The following is a 21,558-nucleotide window of genomic DNA, read 5'->3' on the forward strand; positions in this document are numbered from 1 at the left end:
ATCTGTTAGAAATAATCTGTTGGGGATGAGATGAACACTGGGAACACCACCCTTTTGTCCGTTGGGTATGCAACCACTCCGCTGTTGCTAGGAAGATATAGTCTGACACTGTCAACTCCGCTGGGGATATATAGTCTGGATACTGTCAACTCTACTGGGGATAGACAGTCTGGATACTGTCAACTCTATTGGGGATAGACAGTCTGGATACTGTCAACTCTACTGGAGATAGACAGTCTGGATACTGTCAACTCTGTTGGGGAACATGCTCTGCTGAGGAGAGACTTTGTCAACTGTAACACCCCGATAATAATAAAATAATTATTTAAATTGAGTTAATAATATATTTATTAATTTAATTAAATAATTGGAATTATTATTATTATTATTATTTTTGGGAATTATTATTATTATTATTATTTTTGGGAATTATTATTATTATTGGAATAATATAATTTGGAAAATATATAAGTTGGAATAAGGAAAAAGAGTTCATTTTGGAAAATAAGGTTTTACGTGAAAAACAGAAAGCGATCGTGAAAGAGGAAAAGGGCAAGAGGCAGGGCAAGAGGAAGAAGGTTGAAGAAGAGAAGAGCTTGGAGCTTGAGATTCGCCGGATTAACTCAGGTAAGGGGGGTTTATCGTCGATTAATGGGTATTATGGGATAATATGTGATGGGTAGTGATAAGCCGTTAATTTGACCCTAATTGGGATTGTTGATGCTGAAGAATTATGTTGGATAAATTGTATTTAGACTGTAATTGAATCTGTGTTTGGGTTAGTTGTGAAATTCCGAACGTATAGCTTTTTACGGAATCGGAATCGGAGGTCCGGAAGTCCTCCAACGGCGGAAAATGCGGAGAATTCTGCATTCTGCCTTGTGTTAGCGCAGGAACTGCTGTTTTGTCTGCGTTAACCGGTTAACCCAGGGCGTTAACCGGTTAACACTGTTGCGAATTGTGAAATTGGTGCTGTTTTGCCTGCGTTAACCGGTTAACCCAGGGCGTTAACCGGTTAACACTGTTAAGTTTTGGGCAGTGAGCGTGTTTTGCCTGCGTTAACCGGTTAACCCAGGGCGTTAACCGGTTAACACTGTTGCAGAGTGGAAAAATTGGCTTTTTAATGTTGTGTACATAATTGAGAGTTGGCCTATGTTGGCGTATGATGTAATAGGGATTATTTCCCGCTGTTTTGAGCAGTATAGGTATTAGTAGAGTGTGTTAATACTGTGTTTAATTGATTGACATGATAATGATGTGTTGATACATGTGTTGATGATGTATGATGATATGCATAATGCTATGAATATATATATTATGCATGTGTTTGTGAATGGACTGTTGTATGGCTTAGAGTGTGAGCATATGTCCATTGTGAATTGTTGTTGATGCTGCATTGCTAGATGATTAGCGTGCATAGCATAGCCTTCGGGGCTGTAGCTAATTCCCATGGTGAGGAATTAGTGAGTGAACCATTGTGGGTTTGTTGTTGATGTTTGCATGCTAGATGATTAGTGTGCATAGTCTAGCCTTCGGGGCTGTAGCTAATTCCCATGGTGAGGAATTAGTGAGTGAGTCATTAGATCTCAAATGAGTGGGACTAGTGAGCTTAGTAGCCGTATCTGGATTTGATCGGTGAGCTTGAACCATATGTTCAAGAATAGTCGGTACCGCATGTGTGGAGTCTCATTGCATAATGTATGTATGGCGTATAATATGAATGGATGTATTCCAATATTATACGTGTGGTTGTGTTGTCATTGAGTATGATTTGAGATTATACTTGTGCTTATTGTGGGTGTTGAGTATAATGTTGAGCTGATGTGCTGTTACTGATTGTATGTTGTGATTAGGGTGATTAATATGTTAAATTGCTTAACATGACATTATATTCTATAATGCTTATTATATTGATTGAGGAACTCACCCTTACAACTATTTTTCAGGTAACGAGAAATGAGTTGAGTAGAAGCGAATGCTTGGAGTCTAGTGTAGTCTCCTTAGTGAGTCGTGCTCTGATAGATGTAACATCGGGATGGGATGTTTTATGTTGTTGAATAATTTACATGTGAATGTTACATGTTTTACATGATTGAGGAGATCTCTATCCGCTGCGTTTTATGCAAATATTTATGTTTTGGATTAATAAAAGAGCATGACTATTATATTGTTGAATGGTGTGATTATTATGTGTGACACCCTTGAAGGGCATAATTACTCTGAATTGTTATATGTTTATTATTTTTAATTAAATATTTGGGGTAATTTAGAAGGGTGTTACATTAGTGGTATCAGAGCATAGTCGGTCGAGTCGAGTCGTAATTATTCTGTTTCCCCTGTACGGTATAGGTGTTGTGTAACCCTATCAGTACTCATTGTTTTAGTTTGTTTGGGTTTTCAGAATAGAGATGGCTGGAAGAGGTAGAGATGATGCTGCGATTGCTGAGGCTCTGGGTATGCTAGCTGGAGTACTTGGAGGAAATCAGAATGTTATGGGAATGGGAGCTGCTCGTCAACTGAGTGAGTTCCAGAAGAACAATCCTCCGATGTTCAAGGGAGCATACGATCCAGATGGCGCTCAGAAGTGGCTGAAGGAGATAGAGAGAATCTTCCGAGTGACTGAGTGTGCCGATAACCAGAAGGTCAGGTTCGGTACGCATATGCTGTCAGAGGAAGCAGATGATTGGTGGGTTGCTACCCGCACTGAGTTAGAAACTGCTGGTAATGCTGAGATCTCTTGGGCTGTGTTCAGAGAGAGATTCCTGAGGAAGTATTTTCCAGAGGATGTCAGAGGAAAGAAAGAGATAGAGTTTTTGGAATTGAAGCAGGGTAACAAGTCTGTTACTGAGTATGCTGCTAAGTTCACAGAACTGTCGAAGTATTACACTCCCTATAATGAGGCTGCTGGAGAATTTTCGAAATGTGTGAAATTTGAGAACGGGTTACGTCCCGAGATCAAACAGGCTATTGGATATCAGAGGATCAGAGTGTTTTCTGACTTGGTTGACTGTTGCAGGATTTTTGAACAGGATTCCAAGGCCAGAGCAGAGAGCTATCAACAGAGAGTTGATAGGAAAGGCAAGAATCAGAATGATCGTGGAAAACCGTATGCAGCTGGCAAAGGCTTTCAGAAGCAGAGTGGGATGAAGAGGCCTAGTGGGGGAGACTCTAGTGCTCCTGCTAAGTGTTATAAATGTGGTCGGGCTGGACATCGTGTCCATGAGTGTACCAGTGCTGAGATGAAGTGTTTCAAGTGTGGCAAAGGTGGTCATTTGGCTGCAGAGTGCCGGTTGAAGACTGTAACCTGTTTCAACTGTGGAGAGTTGGGTCATATCAGTCCACAGTGTCCTAAGCCGAAGAAAGAGAATCAGTCAGGAGGCAAGGTCTTTGCTTTATCGGGTTCTGAGACTTCTGCAGATGATCGTTTGATCCGAGGTACGTGTTATATTAATGGCTTTTCTCTTGTAGCTACTATTGACACTGGTGCTACTCATTCCTTTATATCTTTGGATTGTGCTGTGAAACTTAAATTAGAGATATCTGAGATGTATGGTAGTATGGTGATTGATACTCCTGCGAAGGGTTCAGTGACTACTACGTCAGTTTGTTTGAATTGTCCTTTGAGTATTTTTGGTAGAGACTTTGGGATAGACCTTGTGTGTCTTCCACTAGTGCAGATTGATGTTATCTTGGGAATGAACTGGTTGGTGTTTAACCGAGTTTCTATCAATTGTTTTGATAAGACTGTGATATTTCCTGAGATTGAGGAAGGAAAGAGTTTATTTCTATCAGCAAGGCAGGTGAATGAGGAAGTAGCAGATGGGGCAGAGTTGTTTATACTGTTAGCGACTTTGGAGGCTAAAGATAAACTAGTGATTGGCGATCTAGCCGTGGTGTGTGATTTTCCTGATGTGTTTCCGGAAGAGGTGAATGAATTACCGCCAGAGCGTGAAGTTGAGTTCTCGATTGATTTGGTACCTGGTACTAGACCGATATCGATGGCTCCGTACCGTATGTCTGCTGTTGAGTTAACTGAATTGAAGAGTCAGTTGGAAGATCTGTTGGATAAGAAATTTATTCGTCCGAGTGTGTCACCGTGGGGTGCACCAGTGTTGTTGGTTAAGAAGAAAGAAGGTACTATGAGGTTGTGTGTGGACTACAGGCAACTGAATAAAGTAACGACCAAGAATCGGTATCCTTTGCCGAGGATTGATGATTTGATGGATCAATTGGTTGGTGCGAGTGTGTTCAGCAAGATAGATTTGAGATCTGGGTATCATCAGATACGTGTGAAAACTGAGGATATTCAGAAGACTGCTTTCAGAACAAGGTATGGACATTATGAGTATTCTGTAATGCCTTTTGGTGTGACTAATGCGCCTGGAGTATTTATGGAGTATATGAATAGGATTTTCCATCCGTACCTAGACCAGTTTGTTGTGGTGTTTATTGATGACATTTTGGTGTATTCGAAATCTGAAGAAGAGCATGCTGAGCATTTGAGGGTGGTGTTAGAAGTTCTACGAGAAAAGAAGTTATTTGCTAAACTCTCTAAATGTGAATTTTGGTTAGAAGAGGTTAGTTTTCTTGGTCATGTGATTTCAAGAGGTGGTGTTGCTGTTAATCCTTCTAAGATAGAAGCGGTATCTAAGTGGGAAGCTCCGAAGTCAGTTTTTGAGATAAGGAGTTTCCTTGGTTTGGCTGGTTATTATAGGAAGTTCATTGAGGGATTTTCTAAGTTGGCGTTACCGTTGACGATGTTGACTAGAAAGGGGCAAGCATTTGTTTGGGACTCAAAATGTGAAGAAGGTTTCCAAGAGTTAAAGCGAAGGTTGACTACTGCTCCTATTCTGATATTACTGAGTTCGTCGGAACCATTTGAGGTTTACTATGATGCTTCATTGTTGGGCTTGGGTGGTGTGTTGATGCAGAATAAGTAGGTTATAGCTTATGCTTCGAGACAGCTGAGGGTTCATGAGAGGAACTATCCGACGCATGATTTAGAGTTGGCAGCTGTGGTATTTGTTCTGAAGTTATGGAGGCATTACTTGTATGGATCAAGATTTGAGGTTTTCAGTGACCATAAAAGTTTGAAGTATTTGTTTGATCAGAAAGAGCTGAATATGAGACAGAGGAGATGGTTAGAATTTCTGAAGGATTATGACTTTGGTTTGAATTACCATCCGGGTAAAGCAAATGTAGTGGCTGATGCGCTGAGTCGGAAATCATTACATATGTCTATGTTAATGGTTAAGGAATTGGATTTGATTGAGCAGTTTAGAGACTTGAGTTTGGTGTGTGAGAGTACTCACAATAGTGTTAAATTGGGAATGTTGAAATTAACAAGTGGTATTCTGGATGAGATCAGAGAGGGTCAGAAATCCGATATGCTTTTGGTTGATAAGTTGACTTTAGTGAATCAAGGTCAAGGTGGTGAATTCAGAGTTGATGAGAATGGTATTTTGAAATTTGGTAGTCGGGTGTGTATTCCGGATGTTACTGAGCTTAAGAAGAGTATTCTTGAAGAAGGACACCGTAGTGGCCTGAGTATTCATCCTGGAGCTACGAAGATGTATCATGATTTGAAAAAGTTGTTTTGGTGGCCGGGAATGAAGAAAGAAATTGCGAGTTTTGTTTATTCCTGTTTGACTTGTCAGAAGTCAAAGATTGAGCATCAGAAGCCGTCTGGGCTAATGCAACCGTTGGCTATTCCAGAGTGAAAGTGGGATAGTATCAGTATGGATTTTGTTTCTGGTTTGCCGAGGACAAATAAGAATTTTGAAGCCATTTGGGTGATTGTTGACAGGTTGACAAAATCGGCTCATTTCATTCCGATCAGAATGGATTATCCGTTAGAGAGATTGGCTGAGTTGTATATTGAGAAGATTGTAAGTTTGCATGGTATTCCGTCGAGTATTGTTTCGGACAGAGATCCTAGATTTACATCGAAGTTCTGGGAAGGTTTGCAGAGAGCTTTGGGAACTAAGCTGAGATTGAGTTCTGCATATCATCCGCAGACTGATGGTCAGACTGAGAGGACGATTCAGTCCCTAGAGGATCTTTTGAGAGCTTGTGTTTTGGAAAAGGGAGGCGCTTGGGATTGTTATTTGCCTTTGATTGAGTTTACCTACAACAATAGTTTTCATTCGAGCATTGGTATGGCACCGTTTGAAGCTTTGTATGGTAGGAGATGTCGGACACCGTTATGTTGGTATGAGTCCGGTGAGAGTGCCGTGGTTGGACCGGAGATTGTTCAACAAACTACGGAAAAGATTAAGATGATTCAGGAGAAGATGAGGATTGCTCAGAGTCGTCAGAAGAGTTATCATGATAAGAGGAGGAAGTCACTTGAGTTCCAAGAGGGAGATCATGTGTTTCTTCGTGTTACTCCGATAACTGGTGTTGGTCGAGCTTTGAAGTCGAAGAAGTTGACACCTCGATTTATTGGTCCTTATGATAACTTGAAATTATATCACATTTTAGGACTTAATTCAATTAGATTATATTATCATTTACTTTAATTTATCTCATTTTATCAGATATTATGCGGTATTTTCCTTTCTATTTATGTCAGGCATCCATTTTAAAGCAAAAGTGAAAAAGGGAAGAAAAGGAGGTGTAAAAAGGAATAAAAAGGAAACAAATAACAAAGACCAAGCCCAGCCCAAAGAAAGCGCACGTTATGCCTATGACGGGCGTCACAAAGGTTGTGACGAGCGTCACACTAAGCACACTCTTGTGACGAGCGTCACACATGGTGTGACGGACGTCACACCATTCCCCTATATTTTTGGCGCTAGGAACTCAACTGACCACGTTGAAAGCTATTTCCACGCACGCTTAACCCTCGGAACGAAAAGACCGCGCATACGGAAACCCTTGGAAAGCAGTTACACCAGCAGCTGTATAAATAGCAGCTAATTGGGAAGTTCCAACCCCCGGTTTTTTCCACGCTCATATTGCCGAAGCTCTGCCCATTTTTCTTTTCACGCTTTTTGCTTATTTTTCTTTTCCAGCACTTAACATTGTTTATTTTATTTATTTCTTTTGCAAGTTCTACATTCCTTTTCCCTTGCAATTTACCTTTCCCTTTTTAGCATTTAGATATTTTTCGCATAATAGTTTCTACACCGGAAACTATTGTGCAACTTTTTATCGGATCTAACCTTACGTTAGATTCTAGTTTTATTTCCTTGGCTTAATTTATTGTTTAATTGAAGAATCCAAGAACAAATCCTACCGGCTTGTGGTGGAGTGTTCAAGACTATTGTATTACGCATTCAGGTTCTTTAATCATTATTTAATATTTTGTTTTATTATTTATCTATATTATCTGCCTGGAATGAGTCTGTTTATGCATGATATGTATTCTTGTTTATTTAGCATGTCTGGCTAATTCGCCTAGGTGTCGGTATGTAAAGTAAGCAGAATAAGGGATCAAGACTGAGTCGGTCTATCTAAACTTAAAATTAAAATCAATCTTTTTACGGTCTCAACTTACAGGTTAATAACAAGATTTTTTACAAAAGTAAAGGACATAAAGAAGTTAAAATCAATAGAGCGAGAGTTTGAGGTTTTAACTGGACAGTGTAAGTTAGGCATTAATTCTAGATCAGGGCGAGAGCAAGTTTTAGAGTTAATTAAATTCTGACCTTTTCCAAAAAGTATTTTTAAAGATTGAATGTGAGGACGAGAGTTAAGCATTTGGATTTGATTATATAACCTAAGTCAACAGAGCGAGAGTTTGAGATAAGGGTGTTTAAAACGGTCAGTATTTTCTTAAAAAGAGTTTCTGCAACTTTATTGTTTTCAAAATATGATTTTTGACTTAATTATAAGTGACAGCTACATTAATATAAAATCATGGTTTATTCAACAGAGCGAGAGTTTGAGATAAAACCTTTAACCAATAAAGTTAACCGAAACGATTTATTTTAAAACCAAGAAACCGACAAAGACTTGATTCCCTAGTTTTGACGAACTACATACCGATATCCGTTTTATTAATATTTTATCCAGATCTTAGTTTAGCTCTTAGTTTTTCCCCAAACAATCAAACATTTTCACCTTAGATTTACGTAGTAACCTTAGATAACGGTATATCGATTCATAAGTCCCTGTGGGATCGATATCTTTTAAAACTACGCGATAGAACTGTGCACTTGCAGTTTGTATCCCATTCTCGACTCACACAGTCGAGCGATCAAGTTTTTGGCGCCGTTGCCGGGGACTTTTATTTAATCGATATCGTAACTCTTCCGTTACGCTGTAGAGACTAAGGTTTCCTTTTCTTCTATTCTTTCTTTCGTTGATTTGTATGCCACGCACTCGCTCACAAGGCGAACCGCTCTATTTACGAATCAACGATATCGAACTATATCTCCGAGTCTTACGACGAATTCGGGAATATCGTGCTGCGAACAATCTCCCTCCTATAGACTTTCCTGATCTCAAAGATCTTCCTTCTTTAACCGATATGGCAGAACCAGCTCGTGCTCTTAGAGATTACGCCGCTCCATCGCAAGATGAACCGCATTCAAGTATTGCTCCACCCGCAATCGAAGCAAACAACTTCGAACTCAAACCTTCGCTGTTGCAGGCTGTGCAACAGAACCAATTCTCTGGAAATCCTACCGAAGATCCAAACCTTCATTTATCCGTATTTGTCCAATACGCTGATACTGTTAAAGCTAATGGTGTCACATCAGAGGCAATTCGACTTCGTCTTTTTCCTTTCTCATTAAGAGACAGCGCTAGAAGATGGCTTCAATCACTTCCTTCCAACTCAGTCACCACATGGAACGAGTTGAAGAAAGTTTTTCTTGCCCGATATTTTCCGCCAAGCAAAACAGCTATGTTAAGAGCCCAGATAAACGGATTTAAACAGAAAGACAACGAGTCTCTTTTCGAAGCATGGGAAAGATACAAAGACATGATGAGACTTTGCCCACACCATGGTTTGGAAGACTGGTTAGTAATTCACACATTTTATAATGGTCTCTTATACAACACAGGTTAACAATAGACGCCGCTGCAGGTGGTGCACTAATGAACAAACCTTATGCTGATGCTTACCAGCTTATCGAGAGCATGGCCCAAAACCACTATCAGTGGGGAACCGAACGAACAACGGTGGAAAAACCAACTCAACCGAAAACTGGCATGTACGAGATAAGTAACCTTGATCACGTTAACGCAAAAGTGGATGCTTTGGTCCAAAAAATTGAAAGTTTAAACGTATCACCTCCAGCCGCCGTGGTTGCGTATAACTCAGAATTGCAGAGGTCTGTGGAATCCAAGGCCACACTCCTGCGGAATGTCAACTCTTGACTGGAATCCAAGCAGAGCAAGTAAACTATGCTCAAGGAAGCCCCTATTCGAATACCTATAACCCAAATTGGAAGAACCATCCAAACTTTTCATATAAGAGTAATAATGCTTTATACGCACCTGGACAGTCTCCAAATCAAGCCCCATCTATACCTCCGGGATATCAGAAACCGAATCCATCCATACCTAACAATAATACCCCTAGAAAATCCAACTTGGAAATCATGATGAAAAACTTTATAGCTTCCCAACAACAAACCAATAAAGATTTCTTAAACCAGAACATACATACTGGCGAACAACTTAAACAACTAGCAAGCAAAGTAGATGCCTTGGCTACCCATAACAAAATGCTGGAAACACAAATATCTCAAGTAGCTCAACAACAAGCACCTACTGCTGCCCCAACTGGTACATTCCCTGGACAGCCCCAACCTAATCCGAGAAGCCAAGCTCATGCAATTATATTAAGAAGTGGAACGGAAGTGGAAGGACCGTCTGATCCAAGGATAGAAAACCAAAACCTTAAGAAATCAACTGAGGAAAGTGAACCTAAGGAAAAGGAAGAGAGTAATGAGGAAACCCTAGAAAAGAAGGAACCTTATGTACCTCCACCACCTTACAAACCACCTATACCTTACCCTCAAAGGCTTGTTAAAACCAAAGATGCGAGCCAATTTAGAAAATTTGTTGATCTCCTTAAACAATTAAACGTTACAATTCCGTTCACCGAAGCTATTACGCAGATGCCCTCATATGCTAAATTCTTGAAAGAAATTCTTTCTAATAAGAGGAAACTTGAGGATAGCGAAACCGTTACACTCCCTGCCGAATGTAGCGCTATAATCCAAAACATGCCACCTAAACTCAAGGATCCGGGTAGTTTCTCTATACCCTGTCACATAGGAAAATTTGTCATCGACAAAGCCTTATGCGATTTAGGAGCCGGAATTAGCGTTATGCCTTTATCCATATGTAAGAAACTGGAAATGGGAGAATTAAGACCAACCAAAATGTCCGTGCAACTAGCAGATCGTTCCATCAAATATCCTGTAGGAATCCTTGAAAACGTTCCCGTACGCATAGGTCAGTTTTACATTCCCACTGACTTTACAATTATGGACATTAGATAAGATGATATTACACCTATTATACTAGGAAGACCGTTCTTAGCAACTGCCGGTGCAATCATAGACGTAAAACGAGGACGACTCACCTTCGAAGTAGGTGAAGAGAAAATTGAATTCATTCTTTCCCAATTCTTGAAAGCACCTGCAATAGAAGATACATGTTACTTCATGGATATCATCGATAAATGCATAAAAGAAGCAGAGTTAGGAGAAGACAAATCATCAGACTATCTTTTAGAGGACAAATCTAAACAATGCTTAGCAATAACACCGGACCCTACGCAGTGTCTTAACAAACCAACCCCTGATTTGAAAACACTTCCCAAAAATCTGAGATATGAATTCCTAGACTTAGAACTTGAACGACCTGTGATAGTTAATGCAGATCTAGGAAGACTCGAAACAGAAAAACTCTTACATATCTTAAGGAAATATCCAACCGCACTAGGATACCACATCACCGATCTTAAAGGAATAAGCCCTTCTATTTGTATGCACCGCATCATGTTGGAAGAAGACGGTAAAACCTCTAGGGAACACCAGAGAAGACTAAACCCGATCCTGAGTGAGGTAGTAAAGAAAGAAATAACCAAGTTATTGGAAGCAGGTATTATATATCCTATATCTGATAGCAAATGGGTTAGTCTTGTACACGTTGTACCAAAGAAAGGAGGCATAACCGTTATTGAAAACGAAAAAGGAGAAACTATAACTAAACGAATCGAATCGGGATGGAGAATGTGCATTGATTATAGGAAACTAAACAAAGCAACCCGAAAAGATCATTTCCCTTTACCATTCATTGACCAAATGTTAGAACGATTAGCTAAACATTCACATTTCTGTTATTTAGACGGTTATTCAGGCTTCTTTCAAATACCAATTCACCCTGATGACCAAGAAAAGACAACGTTCACATGCCCTTTTGGTACCTTCGCTTATAGACGAATGCCGTTTGGTCTGTGTAATGCCCCTGCAACTTTTCAAAGATGCATGATGGCGATTTTCGCCGACTTTCTCGAAAACATCATGGAAGTATTTATGGATGACTTTTCTGTATACGGACAAAGTTTCGAAGAATGCCTTGAAAACCTGGAAAGAGTCCTTGAGCGATGTGTAAAAGTAAACTTAGTACTTAATTGGGAAAAGTGCCACTTTATGGTACAAGAAGGAATTGTTTTAGGACACATCATCTCGAACAGAGGAATTGAAGTAGACAAAGGCAAAATAGAGGTAATCGAAAATCTTCAACCCCCAAGAACCGTGAGAGAAGTACGAAGCTTTTTAGGACACGCCGGTTTTTACCGACGATTCATCAAAGACTTCTCTAAGATAACTAAACCTCTAACCGGACTATTGATGAAAGATGCTGAATTCATATTCGACGATAACTGTTTAAAAGCATTTCAAACTCTTAAACAAGCATTGATCTCAGCACCCATTATGCAGACACCAGACTGGAATGAACCATTCGAAATAATGTGCGATGCCAGTGATTATGCTGTAGGAGCTGTTTTAGGACAAAGGAAGGATAAAAAGCTTCACGTTATATATTACGCAAGCAGAACCCTGGATGAAGCGCAAATGAATTACGCCACTACCGAGAAAGAACTCCTAGCAGTGGTATTCGCACTAGATAAATTTCGTTCTTACTTGGTAGGAGCCAAAATAATAGTCTACACTGATCACGCTGCTATCAGGTACCTTTTAACAAAAAAGGATGCTAAACCTAGACTCCTAAGATGGATCTTGTTGCTGCAAGAATTCGACTTAGAAATCAAGGACAAGAAAGGAACTGAAAACGTAGTAGCAGACCACCTCTCTAGACTTGAGAACCTTGAACCGGAAAGAACATCAATTAATGATGATTTCTCGTATGATAAACTCATAGCTACTTTGGAAGAGAACAACTCCGACATGCAAGTAGCAACCACCTTAGCTATATCCGTCACACCATGGTACGCTGATCTAGTCAATTATTTAGCTGCTGGAATAGTTCCACCTACTTTATCTTACCAGCAGAAGAAACGATTCTTCCACGACATAAAACACTATTACTGGGATGATCCCTTACTTTTCAAAAGAGGCCCCGATGGTATTTTCCGTCGATGTATACCCGAAGAAGAGGTAGAAAATATAATCCAACACTGTCACTCCGCTCCTTATGGTGGACACACAAGTACATCCAAGACCTGCTCTAAAATCCTACAAGCTGGCTTTTATTGGCCAACTATATGGAAGGACGTACATGCGGCTATTAAGGAGTGTGACAGATGTCAACGCACGGGAAACATATCTAGACGTGACGAGATGCCACAAAAAGGTATTTTGGAAGTAGAGATTTTTGACGTGTGGGGGATAGACTTCATGGTACCTTTTCCATCCTCTTTCGGTAACAAATACATACTCGTGGCAGTTGACTACGTATCAAAATGGATCGAAGTTGTAGCTTCTCCAACAAATGACACCCGAGTAGTAACTAGACTCTTTAAGAATATAATATTTCCGAGATTTGGCATCCCAAGAATAGTAGTCAGTGATGGTGGATCGCACTTTATATCCAAGGTACTCGAAAAACTACTATTTAAATACGGAGTAAGACATAGGATAGCTACACCTTACCACCCTCAAACCAGTGGACAAGTGGAAGTATCTAACAGAGAAATCAAGCAAATACTAGAAAAACGGTAGCCACTTCAAGGAAAGATTGGTCATTGAAATTACCAGAAGCTTTGTGGGCATACCGAACTGCTTATAAAACCCCCATTGGGACGACCCCATTTAAGCTCATTTATGGAAAATCCTGTCACCTCCCGGTAGAATTAGAACAGAAAGCCTATTGGGCTATTAGAAATCTAAATTTGAATTATAAAGCCGCCGGTGAAAAGAGAATCCTTGACATAAACGAATTAGAGGAACTCAGAAGAGACGCCTATGAAAATGCCAGAATCTATAAAGAAAGAACAAAACAATGGCATGACAAGCGTATATCAGGAAAATCTTCAAGCAAGGCGACGCAGTACTTTTATTTAACTCTAGACTAAAGTTATTCCCGGGAAAACTACGATCCAGATGGTCAGGGCCTTTTCATATCACTAAAGTCTTTCCCAGTGGAGCGGTAGAAATAAAAGGACAATCTACAGAACCGTTCACCGTAAACGGGCAACGTCTGAAACACTATCACTATGCGGAAACCAACGAGGATTCGCAAATCCTACACTTAGACGAAACGCCCCCAGGATCTATAGATTACATTTAACAGTTTCTTTGTCGAGCTTGCGACATTTAAACAAAGCGCTTAGTGGGAGACAACCCACAAACTAATTTGTTATTTTATTATTCTATTATTATCATTTCCCCATTTCTTTCTTAATTATTCTTTTAATTTCCGTTTAATATTCATTCTTGATTTATTCAAAAAAAATATATATATATATATATATAAATAATAATAATAATATTTTTTTTTTCTTTCTTCTTTCGGCATTTGGCCAAATCCTGACTTAAACTCATGTTTTCTTTTCTCTAGCTAACACTAACCAGATGGGAGACATCCCCTATCCTGAGACATTTCACCACCTACCGGAGACTCACACTAGAATTCCTTAGTTCATTAATCTATCTACCCAGCCATGGAAAAGGAATTAGCAGAGGTTTTATCCAGTTCAGAATGTTCAATATGGAGTACCAATTTAATATTAGAGACTTTACCAACCTTTTGGGTTTTCCTACCTCCTTTGATACATTCACTGTAAGCCAGGAAGAACTTTTTGAATATAGAGAGCTTGAACACTTTTGGGGTAAGCTGACTGGAAATGATGAGCCCGAAGAACATGAGTTTCTCTCTGGAAACATACATAACCCGGCTTTTCGCTATTTCCATAAGATCCTGACCCACACTTTATTTGGGAAGAAGCCAAATAGTACTTCAGTTTCACGTGATGAACTTTTCATCATATTCTGTGCTTCCCAGAACCGTCCAGTAAACGGTGCCACTTTTATGTTAGCTAATTTGGACCACCTTATCCAGGATGAGCGAGCACCCATTAGAATAGGCGGTTTGATAACTATGATAGGTAATGCTATTGGATTACGTCAGCCTATGCTTGACCTTAGCCCTTTTTGTGGCATTACTACTATGAGTATACCTTTCCTCTTCAACACTATGTTTATAGCAAACATAGGGTCTGATGAGTTTGAGCTTATTATTGATAACCAGGTTCTCTGCCTATTCACCATGCCCGATCCTAGGACTAGTGTTCATAACCAAAGGAACTGGCTCTATAACCTGAATGAAACCCCAACTCCTGCTGGATCCACTGAATCCATCCAGGATTATGAGATTTGTAACGACTATGAGAATTATGTTGACCAGATATCTCATGCTGAATCTGACCCTCAGACACCATCCGGCTATCATGATATTGATCCTCCTCCTCAGCCTGTTCCGACCGAAGAATCAGCCATACCTGACCTCCGACATCATATGCCCGGAACTGATTATAACACCGCCATTGAAGCTTTGATGTCAGAACAAGACGCCCTCAGAGGAGAATTTACCAACATGAGAGACGAAGTTCTAGGATACATGAGCAGTATGACGAATCAGTTTCACGAGTTGCTACATCATGTTAACTCTTTTGCTCCACCGGCCAGAGATCGTACAGAGGGATAGAGTTTAGCTATTTTCCTAAGTTATTTAGTTTTAAGTTAGAATATTTATTAATGTTATTTGAATTCATGTTTATTTCTATTTTATTTCATTGTTTTCCTTTCCTGTATTACATTATGATCATTTTTATTGAAGCTGTTTAGTTAATTTTATTATGCAAAAGCTATTGTGTTCTACTGTTGCTACCTATGAATTATTACTATACAAGCAGATTAAGCGTGCACAATAAATTAAACTGCAGACTAAACTGATCATAAGCAAAACAAAACATTAAAATACACTACCAAAATAATCCTGTGAAGCGCCACTAAGCCTTTCCAAAAAGGAATGTGTGACGAGCGTCACACTATCCATAACGGACGGCACGCTTAGTGCCTGTTACGAGCGTCACACCCCTGTGACGAGCGTAACACTCCTCAGACTAGTGAACGTTAAGGAGCCGTTGGAGACGAACGCTACACCTTTAACTTTTCACCTTCCCCATTCATTTTTCATTTAACCACACTTAATTACTTTTCAACCACTTTTTCTTTTCACCTTCCAAATTCTTCTCCTATAAATACCCATCAAACCTTCCTTCATTCACCACAAAACAATTCTCTCCTATCAAATACACTTCTTTTTGTTTCCAAATCATCCCTTCAAAAATTCATCACAATGGCGGGAAATCAAAATTTCGGAAATATCATCTTCCGATCCGTAGATGACAATTATCAGAGGGAGCAATTCGAGCGTTTCCAACAGCGAGGCGTCGTTTCCACCAGGTACCCCGATTTACCTTGTTTACAACAATTAGGCTTACTCCAAGGTATCGAATGGATGCTCCGTCAAGCCAACTTAACCTTCCTTTGCACTCATAACCAACCCACCTACCCATCCCTAACCTTAGAATTCTTAAGTTCCTACGACTACACCACCCCCGCCGGTGAAGACGAATTTCTAACCGGTACGGCAACCTTCCATATGTTTAACACCGAGTACTCTCTAACCCAGAACCAATTGAGTACCATGCTACAATTCCCCACAGAAGGTCTGCTGCATGCCAGAATCCCTCCAACCTCAAACTGGAACACAGTTGGTGTTTTCGGCCTTTTTAAGAAAATTTCCGGTATAGATACCTACAACTGGGAAGAGCTCCTTCTCTCCCATATACATAACCCCACTATCCGGTACTTTATCCGCATCTTGCAAAACACAATTTTTGGAAGGCACTACGCCAAAAATGACTTTTAACAGCGCATCTTAGACAGCGCTTTTAAAAGAAAGCGCTGTCTAAGGTTAAAATTAAAATAAAACACGGAAAATGTTCCAAAAAAATAATGAAAGCGCTGTCTAAGGGGGGGGTCTTAGACAGCGCTTTCTAAAAGCGCTGTCTAAGACCCCCCCCTTTAGACAGCGCTTTTAGAAAGCGCTTTTTAATATAGACCTTAGTCAGCGCTTTTGATAAAGCGCTGTCTAAAGTCTTTAAATTAAAAAAAAAATTAAAACCAAAAGCGCTGTCTAAAGTCTTTATTCCCTCCATGTCACGAAAAAAATGTTATTCCCTCCCAAATCCTAAAAATCCTACATTCTTCTCCCAAACCCTCAATCAGAGCTTGCTTCTCTTTCTCCCAAATCCACTCCCCCTTCTTCCAACCCTCAATCAGAGCTTGTTTATCCTGTGTGAAAGATTCTTCCCCTAAACCCCATTATATGTGCGAAAATGGGATCCGAAGCTATGGTTCCAGAATGGGCATCGGAGCCTTGCATAATGGGAATCGACGAAGCCGGAAGAGGTCCCGTTCTTGGTCCTATGGTCTATGGCTGTTTATACTGTCCTCTCTCCTACAAGAAAACCCTAGCTACTTTGAGTTTCGCCGGTACTTTCTCAATCAACTTCATTCTCTTTTTTTTCTGATTATTTTATAATCAATTAAATTGGCACCAATGATTGTTCAAACAGATTCTAAGACTCTGAAGGAAGAGAAGAGGGAGGAATTATTTGAAGCTTTGAAAGGCAACGATTCTATTGGATGGGTTGTTGATGTCATTGATCCAAAGGAACTCTCTACTAAAATGCTCAAGAAGTAAATCTATAAACCCTAGTTAGTTAGCTTTTGATTTTGTTGTTTTTCTGTTCTGGTGAATTTCAAATTGTTGTTTCTTCCGTTTTGTAACTTTTTGTAACTCTAACAGGAATAAGATAAACTTGAATGAGATATCACATGACTCTGCTATGGGCCTCGTTGATAGGGTCCTCAAAATCGGAGTGCTTCTAACCGAGGTAAAATCGGCTACTGAAAGAGAAAATTGAGGCTTTTGTAACTTTTATTGTTAAAGTACTTGGGTAGTAATGTTAAGCAGATAATTGAATTATTAGAGATGTAATGTAATGTATGATGTGTGCTTTTCAGGTTTATATTGATACGGTCGGAGATCCAGGGAAATATGAGGTAAAAATGTCTAAAAATTCCCATCTATCAAATTTGTGGTTGCTAAGAAAGCTGATAGTCTTTATCCTGTTGTCATCCTGTTGTCAGTGGTGCAAGTATAGCTGCAAAGGTATTTAACTCTCTTCTAAAACTACATCAGTATACTATAATGTTTTATTGTTTACTTAAAATCTTTAATCCAACCTTTCAGGTTACGAGGGACCGAGCTGTAAGAGATTGGGTGCTCGATGAGACTGCTGATAATATACACAGGAACTTTGGTTCTGGATATCCTGCAGGTGAGAGTGTCATGAGTACGTCGCATATGATATTGAGTATTATATTGATTTACATTGTAATTATAATAAATATGGTTTTGTTTCTTTGTTAATGTAGATCCCGCAACCAAGTCTTGGCTAGAAAATCACAAACATTCTATCTTCGGTTTTCCAACATTGGTTCGGTTTAGTTGGGGAACTCGCAGCACTTATTTTAAAAGTGGTAAATAGAAGTTTTCTGCAAGGAGACAAAACAGGCAGACAAGAACTGTGATTCAAGGGATCTACATCCATCATTCATTTCGTTGTGGATTTCCTTAGCTTGAGCATGGACTCTAACATAATTTACTGTCAAATTTGTTCCTTTCAGCCCAAGGACCCGAAGCTTCAAGATTTTCTTCATGTCATGCAACCTCGCGCAAAGTCTAAGCTGTGGGAAAATGACACTTCAGTTGTATCCAATGATGGTAACAACCAAGCAGCATTGAATAAAGATACGGATGGTACATCAATTGCAAACCATCCTATCTTAAGCGACAGAAAAGTAGTTGGATTACCAAATAATCCCGATTCCGACAAGTCACGTGAGCTTATGACTGAATGAATGTTTCATATTGTTTTTCCTGCTCTGCCATACACGACCACGTACTTTCTCAAATTCTCTTATGGATCCATGTTTCATATTGTTTTTCCTGCTTTTCCATTTAGTATTTTTCTACAGAATGAATATCTTATGGTAGCTAATATTTTACGTTAGTATTATCTTTCAATTGATCTTAAATTTTTTTTATTTTTAATTGGTTTTATCATTTTATTGTTGCTCTGTTACAGGGAGGAGGAACTGGAAGAGCATTTCAGTCAGTTTGGCGGTGTCTCACAGGTTCATTTAGTTGTTGATAAGGAAACGAAACGATCCAAGGGAATAGCTTATATTCATTTCACAGTTCCAGATTTTGCAGCCAGGTAATAACAGCTAGATGGATAGAAATTGTTTTCTCACCTTCATTTATACCAACTATTGTTATATTGTAATTTATGCAAGTGTATGAAAATGTTTATCAGGGCGTTGCAAGAGTCAGACAATTCAATCTTCCAGGGAAGATTATTACATGTTATGCCAGCTATACCAAGACGTTCAAACAATGAAGAGTAAGGAATAATGTTGCATCATGGAAGATGTTAAATTGGATTATCATGTATTGTCATTTTATGGTTTACATGTTGTAGGAACAATGTTTCCAAGGATCAAGGAACAAAAACTCTCAAACAACGAAGAGAAGAAGAGAGGAAAGCAGCTGAAGCTAGTGGAGATACCAGAGCATGGAATAGTCTGTTCATGCGCCCTGATACAGTATGTTTCTTTATTGATAGCAGGTTGCTTTTTCTCTTATTTATAGATGTATGCATATTTTAATCATGTGTTGGTTGATGTTAATAGATTGTAGAAAATGTTGCTCGGAAATATGGTGTTAGTAAAAGTGATTTACTGGATCGAGAAGCTGATGATCTTGCTGTACGTATTGCTCTGGGAGAAACACAAGTGATTTCAGAAACAAAAAATGCATTTAAAAAAGCTGGAGTGAACGTGGAAGCTTTGGAGGAGCTTGCGAAGGGTAAAGTTGATGGCATTAAAAGAAGTAACCATGTAATTTTAGCCAAGAATTTGCCCTATGGTGCTACCGAAAATGAACTTGCAAACATGTTTGGGAAATTTGGTAGTTTGGATAAAATAATTCTCCCCTCCACCAAAACATTGGCCCTGGTATTTTTCCTCTCCTGGCCATGTTCATCATTATCATTATTATTATTATTATTATTATTGTTCAGGCTTTGAATTATTTGGGGATGGTATTTCAGGTTGTTTTCCTTGAAGCAGCAGAAGCTGAATTACGGTGGCACTGGCACACAGACGATTTTAGCAAAAACTACCAACAAAATCACAGCGCCACCATGATTTTATCAAACTTACCGTCTTTCCAAAAATGCATGGTAGTTTTATTCTGCCATCAAATTAAGTTTTCTTTATAGTCAACTGTAGTTTACTTGCATATTGATTTTTTTTTGCTCAATACTTGCATACTGATTTTTTTTTTGCTCAAAATACTTGCATATTGATTTGTATCAACATGAGAATGTTGATTTGGTGTTGTGTGATTTTCAATGTGTGTGAAGCAAGCAATTTTGTTAACTTGTGCTGTTTTTTTTGTGTGTTTGATCACACCAGATGTGTCTCCTATACCTCTCACTCCGGATTATGGTGGACCGACTGTAAGCTATGCAGATGGAGTATTAGATACACGCTTTAACCGTTTTATTGCTGTAAGGGAAGGTAAGCAATTAAGAATGAGTTCTTCTTTAAGGCGTATGTTAGAACGCTTCCATTGCGAGTTTACTTAAATCATTCAATTATTTGCTCACTAATGTTCAATCATGTTGCTAGATTGTAGGGAAAGCAGTCTAAATCCACCTACAACTATTGTATCCATAGCACTTGGCAACAACAATGTTCAGGGTAAAAATTTCCATCTTACTAGTGAGTTTAGCTTTATGAGGAGCTTAATGAATACTATGCGTGTGTGTTTATTTGTTGTTTGTTATAAGTTTTCATAAGTTATTATATTTTGACTGTCTTAATCTTAATGCTTGTTTTCATTATAAGGTATTGCAATCAATATTAAGTGTAAAAGCGCTGGTATAGCCCACCCTATGCCAGCGCTTTTTTACACTATATTTTGTTGAATTAACCACCTATGCCAGCGCTTTTTTGATAAAAGCGCTGGCATAGGGGGGGTTTAGACAGCGCTTTTTCAGTAAAAGCGCTGTCTAAACCCCCCCTATGCCAGCGCTTTTTTAGTTAATTTCAACATGAAATTAACTAAAAAAGCGCTGGCATAGGGGGGTTTTAGACAGCGCTTTTACTGAAAAAGCGCTGTCTAAACCCCCCCTATGCCAGCGCTTTTTTAGTAAATTAAGCGCTGTCTAAGACCTATACCAGCGCCAGTATAGCCAACGCTTTTAAGCGCTGTCTAATGTCAAAAAAAGCGCTGTCTAATCCCTTGTTTGGCATAGTGAGGCCAAACAACAGCAAGGTCAACTCAAAGGAACTATTTTTCCTCCAGTGCGTCTTCGAACCAGATACTCAGGTAAACGCCGCCTCCTTTCTCTTTCATCATATCCGCACCTTATGTGCTAGAGGCAGGCAACCTTTTATAATTGGTGGATTAATAACCACCATCGCACTTGGCCTAAACCTAGGGGATAAACTCCAAACTTTAGAATCCCTACCTCCCCTATCTATGGATACCGGCTACTGTCGATCCAGCCGCTTGATTAAGAACAGAGTAGGCGGAGGATATTATCTTATGGTGAACAACCAGGCAGTCCCAAGCGTTGTTCTACCAAATACTGCCCTCACTGATGTCACAAACCCCGACCGCCACCTCTATGATCTAAACGCTCCTGAAACCACCGAGCCTTCACAAACAAACCCGCAAACGGATGAGTTTGAAGAAATGGAACAAGGTGATCATCCGCCTACACAACAGTCAGTCCCGCTCAACCCTTCCGGCAATACAACTGGCCCATCCTCCCAACGTCGTCGACGAAGAAGGCCTGCAACCAACGACGACATTATGGATGCTATCGATGGCATGCAGGCACAGAATGTCGAAATGCTGCAGATGATGCATCAAATGCAACAGCAACAGGATGCTAGGAATGCCATAACCGACCAGCGG

The 21,558-nt window shown here is 39.5% G+C and overlaps 1 protein-coding gene and 2 pseudogenes across 1 annotated transcript; 2 read left to right on the top strand and 1 right to left on the bottom strand.

The window, feature by feature from the left end:
* Positions 1 to 8,861: 8,861 nt before the first annotated feature.
* Positions 8,862 to 8,961, bottom strand: LOC127109068 (uncharacterized; annotated as a pseudogene).
* A 7,675-nt stretch (positions 8,962 to 16,636) lies between these two features.
* Positions 16,637 to 18,188, top strand: LOC127105598 (ribonuclease H2 subunit A-like; annotated as a pseudogene).
* A 265-nt stretch (positions 18,189 to 18,453) lies between these two features.
* LOC127102043 (uncharacterized) lies at positions 18,454 to 20,431 on the top strand. Its single transcript, XM_051039462.1, has 8 exons — positions 18,454 to 18,466; positions 18,653 to 18,784; positions 18,884 to 18,970; positions 19,049 to 19,172; positions 19,260 to 19,583; positions 19,679 to 19,810; positions 19,994 to 20,150; positions 20,262 to 20,431. The coding sequence occupies exons 3-8, from the start codon at positions 18,936 to 18,938 to the stop codon at positions 20,429 to 20,431; spliced, it is 942 nt and encodes a 313-aa protein (XP_050895419.1). The 5' UTR covers positions 18,454 to 18,466; positions 18,653 to 18,784; positions 18,884 to 18,935.
* The last annotated feature ends 1,127 nt before the right edge of the window (positions 20,432 to 21,558 follow it).

This window comes from Lathyrus oleraceus, chromosome 7 (genome assembly GCF_024323335.1).
Source record: "Lathyrus oleraceus cultivar Zhongwan6 chromosome 7, CAAS_Psat_ZW6_1.0, whole genome shotgun sequence".
NCBI classification, from domain to species: Eukaryota; Viridiplantae; Streptophyta; class Magnoliopsida; order Fabales; family Fabaceae; genus Lathyrus; species Lathyrus oleraceus.

Coding starts and splice junctions, on each gene's coding strand:
- LOC127102043 (XM_051039462.1), top strand. CDS start 18,936: ATGCCAGCTATACCAAGACGTTCAAACAATGAAGA. Junction 19,584..19,678: donor CCACCAAAACATTGGCCCTG/GTATTTTTCCTC, acceptor ATGGTATTTCAG/GTTGTTTTCCTTGAAGCAGC. Junction 20,151..20,261: donor TTTTATTGCTGTAAGGGAAG/GTAAGCAATTAA, acceptor TCATGTTGCTAG/ATTGTAGGGAAAGCAGTCTA.